Below are 7,440 nucleotides of genomic sequence, written 5' to 3' on the forward strand. Positions count from 1 at the left end.
TGAAAATGTTTTCCAGGAAAATATTTTCCTAATTTCCTGTGTTTGATTACACAAAAGTTACTGAAAACATTTTCCTATGTAAAATATTTTCACTCATCTTATGGAAAACAACTTCCCTTCCAAACTTACTGAAGTTGTTTTCCGAAATGCATGCATCCCGCCTGTAGTATGTTCCAAACTTACTCAAAACATCTTGTAGTATGTTTTTTTTTTTTTTTTTTAGTGTAAACAGGAGGACTCAAACCCAAGACCTCTTCCTTACACTCCCTCCCCCGTACCACCCAACCCAACCCAACCCTCCCCCTAGTATATTCAAAATAAAAAAAAAACATCATCCTACTCATCCTATGCTAGTAATTAATTATGTATAATAGGGACATTCTTTTCTAGAGAAACTTTCAGCAGTGAGAGTGCAAGATATATGTCACAATAAGCATTGCATGTGATTGATATTTGACACTAAATGGCCAGCAATTTGTTTATTGCTTAAGGAGATATTTTTTATTCATATATACATTTCTCCAAGATTTTTTAAAGTTAAACAATGAGATAAATTTTCTTATTTTGCATGGAAGAAGTATGTAGTTATAATGTGTAGAAAGTAAAGATAGAGATAAAAGTGAAAATATTTCAAAAGTTAAACAAACACCAGAAAAATGAAGTAAGAAAATATTTTCAATAAACTAACCAAACACCTGAAAATGATGAAAGGGAAATGATTTTCATGGAAAATTACTTCCACGGAAAATATTTTCCCAAGGAAAACATTTTACTTCCAACCAAACAGACCCCTAGTAACCTGGTGGTTCAGTGCTAAGAAAGAAGCAAATTCTTTGTCACAAAAATGACTAATACACCCCTAAATACGCTTCTCAAATAAGTTGGAGTAACTATTATACTATTTAACATATCAGTCCACCTAGTTACCTAATCAGTGTATACGCTAATATATATTAGTTTACACCGAGAAAAAAGATATACAAAATCTTATTAAATTTAGAGTATAATAAAAGTGTAACACACAAATGTACATTTTTTGAAAAAAAAAAAAAAAAAACCCGCATGAACGATACATTTGTAACAAAAGACCCGGAGCAATGGCTGTATCGGGTGAGCTGGTCTTGAGACCAACAACTCGGTTTTTGTCTGTGTCATGCTCGCTACTCTATTATTGGGCCCTTTTGCTAGCAATTGGGCAAGTCCATTTCACCAAAGAGCACATACTTACATTGCAATCCAGCAGTCCAGGCAACAACATTAAAACCCAACATAAGACAACCTTCTCCGACATCCAGAGTCCAAAAACAACGTTGTTTTGGCATGGGCTGCACGTGTAAGCTAACTTAAAAGGCTTCAATGGAAAACCACCAAAACGGATGACGAAATCCAACCAAGCGCTACTCCCTCAGCCTCGGTTCCTCTTCCAATTTATGGAAATACAGTACCACTTTCTTCTTCAGCTGTCTTTTCTTTACTGCTTACCTTAATTTCTTCATCGAAGATTTCTCCAATTTCCACCTATAATTATCCCTCACTTATAGATAGAAAATAGGTTTCCCCAAGACGAGAGAGAGGGGGGAAAAAAGGGAAGAATAAAAAAAAAAAAAAAAAAAGCTTTTTGATTGAGCGGACGACTGGTAATGGCGAACTTACCTCAGTCCTTGTCGATGAACGCCGCCGCCGCTTTTGGTGGTCCAGGCTCGTCGTCGGCTAGCCCTTCCGCCGCTGGAACTCAAGGCAATAAGGATCGAAAAATGATGTCTGCCGAGCAGCTTGTACTTGAACTTAGCAACCCTGATCTCCGAGAAAATGCCCTTCTCGAACTCTCCAAGGTTTATATATCAATTTATGACAATTTTACAATTACATTAATGATTAGGAGAATTGCCATGTATTTTTACATTCTTTTTGGAGCATTTACTGGAGAACCTTTTTTTTTTTTTTTCTTTTTTTTGGGCTTCGCTGATTTAGTGGATTAGTCTTTTGCACTTTCTGATTTGTAGGGAATTGTCTGTTCTTTTCTTGAAATTGGAATTTTGGTAGTTAAAATTTCAGTATGATTTGTTAAAACTGGCGATAAATGAGAAGGTGCGATCCTTCATTGTTTTTCCATTTTTCATTTTCGCACCCTCAGTTCGATATGGTTATCATTTGGTAAAATAATTTTTTTTTGAGTCTGTTGGAATAAGACAATATTGACAAATTGCTATCGGCAGTGAATCAACTGATCATTTGCTTAAAATATGTGATTTTTTCCTATAATTGTTAATTTGGTGCAAAGTTGACTTAATTCTCGATATTTTTTTGGGATAAGAGGCTGAAAAAATTTGGGATTTTTTTATAGCTTAGAGTAGTTGGATTTTCCACGTTCAAACTGCCACAGGATGTTGAAGTATGGGCAATCTCATGATATCCAACTACAATTGGTGCAAGGAAGCACTGAATGGCCAGAGGAGATTTGTTTAACATGCCGCTTTGTGTTCGATGATACTGCAATAATGTGATCGTTAATGGATTGGAATCAGAAACAATTAGTCAGTATACAAAAAAGTTCTTAGACACTACTTTAAATGTTTAAAGCTCACTTTAAGAGACTCAGAAATGATGAGGGGATACATTATTGCAGGACTTTGAATTACATATCAAAAGGATCTGTTTTGTTCTCTGCCAATGGTTGCTGCCAGAATAACTTTGTGGGTGTATAAAAAGTTTCATTGCCATATAAATCAGTTATTTAAGGGTGCATTATTGCTTAAATGATTCTTATGAATTAATGCTCTAACTCTTTGGTGTATTTTACAGGCATGGAAAGCACTATGCCTTTCTTCCTTGAGAAAATTACTTCTTGTTCTGCATATTTTAGCTCATAGATATTATGCATAATCGTGGCTTTCAAATTTATTGAGTAACTTATTGCATCTTCTTCCTTTTTTGTTCATAATTGTAGAAGAGGGAAATCTTTCAAGATTTGGCTCCATTACTTTGGAATTCTTTTGGGACTATTGCTGCACTCCTGCAGGTATTTAGTATGAAAGTATTCTGTTTTTGTTTTTTTTCTCAGTATTTATATTGTCATAAGATGCCAATTAAAGTGTTAGTTGATTCATGAATATTGTACTGATTAACTGTTTTTTTTTTTTGAAAAGAACAACTTCGCCAATTCGTATATTGGTTATACTCTTTGACTGTTGTACTTTTTGTGGATATATGTTTTACGATGTAATTTGACAATATGAACTCAATAAATTGTCTTTGTGTATGTGCATGAGACATTGATGGTGAGGAAATGGAAACTACATTGATAATGGAAAAACAATGTGTAGTGTATTTGATGCATCTCTTGTTATAAAGACAGTTTGCTGACTGGATTGGTGTTCTTTTTTGGGAGCATGCAGGAAATAGTTTCTATCTACCCTGTTTTATCTCCACCAAACCTGACTCCTGCACAGTCAAATAGGGTTTGCAATGCACTTGCTCTTCTGCAGGTACTACTTATTCTTTTCTTTGACTTTTTCATGAAAAGATGATGGAAGAATTTCGTATCACATTTTTGTGAGTCAGGTCATGCATGTACATCCTAAAGAAACTCAACATATTTGTGATTTTGTAACAGTGGATTCATTAACCATCTTACAACTTTGTTCCTCATGTTTTTGACTCTTGCCTTTTTTGGCACTGACAAAAAAATGACTTTAGAGCTGCTTATTCATGATAACTTTATCAAAATAAAGTATTTGGAATCTTTCCCTTCCTTTTTTATTTTTTTGTTGGTGATGCTGCCATAAATGGCCCAAATCTAATTCGTCTGCTCTGAAGTGATCTTGCTCCACCGCAAAGATTATCTGTTTTGTGAAAATCATTTGCTTTTGATGAATTTGTTGGTTTGCCTTTTGCAGTGCGTGGCTTCTCATCCTGACACTAGAATGTTGTTCCTTAATGGTAATTTACTCTTTCTTCATGATTAGGATTTTTACATGGATCTGCCTGAAGTTTCAAATATCTAACGGACAAAATCTGTAGACAAAGAAGAACCCTTAGTTTAGGGAGCCTCAATAGCTGTGTATTATAATGCAGCATCTACCTTCAACCTCCCAGTGTGCCTGTGGAAAAAATATGATAATTACATGAAAATTTGTAGAGTTTTTTTTTAACACTAGCCAGTTATTTGAATTGATACTGTTCCTCTCTGCTTTAAATAATATCTTAGGTTTGAAACTGAATGGACATGTTCCTGTTTGAGTTTCTTGGAGACTAAATAAGTCAGTAATCATGCCTGCTTTCTGAACTAAAATATCTGGTTCCTTTTGTTGCACATAAACTATTGTAGCAGTAGTGCAACCTCTATTCAGCTGTGGATCTTTTCCTTGTGCTTTTCATCTCAAGAGCAAGACAAGTTGCAAAACCATTGGGTTATTCTTCATTTAGCTGAATATTGTTTTGCTGTCATGGCAGTTGATTCTTAGTGTTGCTTTTCTTCTTTGCAGCCCATATACCACTGTATTTGTATCCATTTCTCAATACAACAAGCAAATCAAGGCCTTTTGAATACCTGAGGCTTACCAGTCTGGGTGTCATTGGTGCACTGGTGAAGGTATTAAATCATCCTAAGTTCATATTTTCTATTGTCCCTCTACCTCTCCTCCCCATATATCATGAACCATGTCCTTGCCAGTTTTGGCGTTCCTAGGTTAAACAATCTTCAATAGCAGCCATGGTGTTTTCAGCAAAACACATATCTTCTGGTTGGGAAAAAAAGAAGAAGAAGAAAAGGAATACATAGAACAATGATTAATGGACTTTGAGTGCTTGTATCCGAATAGAGCAATACATATTGTAAAGTTGCACATCTGGAGAGAAATATCTAGTTTCTGCAACCTTATGAGATATTATCTTGTTTCACCCTACTCTGAGTGAAGCTCCAGTTGAGGCCGTATCTATGGTTCTGCTTATCTTAATTGCTGCTTTTGTTATGTGTTTTTAAATTGCTATCTCCCATAAGATATAACTGACCAACTTCAAGGGTTGATTTCTATCTGATTCCTTCAACTTTTCTTCTTTTTCTTGAAGTGTTATATATGTTCACCCAGGGTGAAGCATATGAAACTTACTAATTATAGTCGCAACTTTAATGTAACTATCCTCATTTCTTCGATTTGTTATTGTGTTGAATGAAATATGGCATCCTTGAAATGCATTATTTGAGCTACTTTTGGAAGTTCACTTGTATCATGTTTATATTACTTGGATTGTGCTAGCTATAATTTTCTGGTTGCCTTTGCTCCTTTTCAGGTTGATGACACTGAGGTTATTAGTTTCCTCCTCTCAACAGAGATAATTCCCCTGTGCCTTCGCACAATGGAGATGGGTAGTGAATTATCAAAAACAGTTGAGTGGCTCCTTATGTTATGTTTTACAGTGTTCTCTGATGTTTTAGTACAAACGTCTCCTCAGTTCTGCATTCCAAGTATAGTTTGCCCTACAACAACTGTTACTAGATGATGTATCAGACTCTGTGTGATTGATTCGCTTGAATCTTTGAGAATGGGAATTGGAATTTCTTTCTTGAAGTAAATGCTTTTCCGGCAGTTAGTGTAGCAACATTTGATGAACGTCAACAGTCCAAGGTGCAGTATGTAGATACGAAAATGATTCTTATCTGCTCTAACGATTGTTGTCATTTAGTGGCTGCTAGGGCTGTGGGGTTTGTCAGTTACTGCCACCCTTTTGATTAAACTGGAGACTTCCACATTGTAATACTAACTAGCCATTAAGAGACCAATTTTGGAATGTCACATTTGCTCATTTGAAGGTTGTTCTTGCACAATTTAGACATTTTTTTTGTGCAGTCACAATTTCACCATCTTTCTTTATGGAACTCTATTTTTATTGTGTCTGCTGGCAGGTTGCCACATTTATTGTACAAAAGATTCTGCTGGACGATGTGGGCCTGGATTACATATGCACCACAGCAGAGCGGTTTTTCGCTGTAGGTCGAGTCCTGGGAAATATGGTGGCTGCACTTGCTGAGCAGCCATCATCGCGACTGCTAAAGCACATTATTAGGTGCTACCTTAGGTTGTCAGATAACCCAAGGTGATGCTTCAAGAACAATATGCTACCTCATTGCATATTGTTTCTTTCCTTCTCTCTCCTCTTTCTGTGCATACTGACGAGGTCCCTGCATTTACATGTTCAATTTGTGTACGTGCGGGTGTCTGTGTTCATATGCATCCCATGTTTCAGTATGAAAAACATTAAGGTTTTACAACTTGTCTTGTGTAGGGCTTGTGATGCACTTCGGAGCTGCCTTCCTGACATGCTTAGAGACGCCACCTTCAGCAGTTGCCTTCGTGTATGTATACACTAATATGTAACTTGAGCAGATTTTAGCTTATAATCTTGTATTCTGATTGTGGATATGCTGGAAATATAAATGTTTCAACACCTATTAAGCAACTTCAGCTTTCTGATTTGAGGGGACCTTCATCTTTCATGTTTTTCATGTTGCCAGGAAGATCCAACAACGAGACGATGGCTCCAACAGTTGCTTCACAATGTCCAAGGGCCTCGGGTTGCACTGCAAGCTGGGACAGGGTTCGACCATATGCTAGTGAACTGACTGGAGGCCAGCCCGTTTTTGTTTGCCGTTACTGCTGATGATTAAAGCTTGCATTTTCAAGTGCATGCTGCTTTAGTTGCTTGGTTAAAAGGTCATTTGTAGATTAGGTATTTATACAACTCTAGTAACTTTTCGTAGGGGGCTTAAAAGGCCTCGACTTGAATACGAGGTCATTTTGTAAATGAATTTGATGTTATTATAGAGGTTTTTTTTCAGTAGCCGGACACTTGATAGTGTTCTTAATTGGTCCACCCCGCCCTGACCTCTTTAGCTGGTGCAGGTTAAATGACACCGTAGGCCTCAACAATTGTTTCTCATAATTTTAGTCTACAGTTTATGGATTAAGTGTATAACAATCACAATTGACTTTTGGATTAAAGGTTTAGGTGTAAAACAATAACTTTTGGCACACAACTCCTAAAGAGTATGTAAGAAATTATTGTTGTTTTGTATTTATTTATTTATTGGTTCAACTTCATAGATTTGATATCTTAGAACTGAACTTGTACATGGTTGACAAGGTGAACTTGCACATTGTGAGTATACACTTGTCTGTTTGGACATATAATGTATATAAGACCATAAAAAGTTGTTAGAAAAATAAAAAAGTTGATTTGAAAAACATATTTATAATGCAAGCGAATAATATTTTAAAAGAATAGATATCAAGATACATTCGTTAATCAATTACATCACTTGTAGGCGTGGATTATGTAATTTTACATGGAGTTGTTTTCTTCACTTTTTGACCTGGATTGACATGCATTACGTTAGATAATACATACAAATTATTTGAATACTGGTTAATGTCCAATATGTTT

The 7,440-nt window shown here is 35.9% G+C and overlaps 1 protein-coding gene across 1 annotated transcript; it reads left to right on the forward strand.

Annotated features, from left to right (window-relative positions):
• Positions 1 to 1,386: 1,386 nt before the first annotated feature.
• LOC113772320 (CCR4-NOT transcription complex subunit 9-like) lies at positions 1,387 to 7,033 on the forward strand. Its single transcript, XM_027316912.1, has 9 exons — positions 1,387 to 1,832; positions 2,948 to 3,019; positions 3,396 to 3,485; positions 3,897 to 3,939; positions 4,485 to 4,591; positions 5,290 to 5,385; positions 5,903 to 6,093; positions 6,283 to 6,352; positions 6,512 to 7,033. The coding sequence occupies exons 1-9, from the start codon at positions 1,641 to 1,643 to the stop codon at positions 6,617 to 6,619; spliced, it is 969 nt and encodes a 322-aa protein (XP_027172713.1). The 5' UTR covers positions 1,387 to 1,640; the 3' UTR covers positions 6,620 to 7,033.
• Positions 7,034 to 7,440: the final 407 nt, after the last annotated feature.

The sequence above is a fragment of the Coffea eugenioides genome, chromosome 5 (assembly GCF_003713205.1).
Source record: "Coffea eugenioides isolate CCC68of chromosome 5, Ceug_1.0, whole genome shotgun sequence".
NCBI lineage: Eukaryota > Viridiplantae > Streptophyta > Magnoliopsida > Gentianales > Rubiaceae > Coffea > Coffea eugenioides.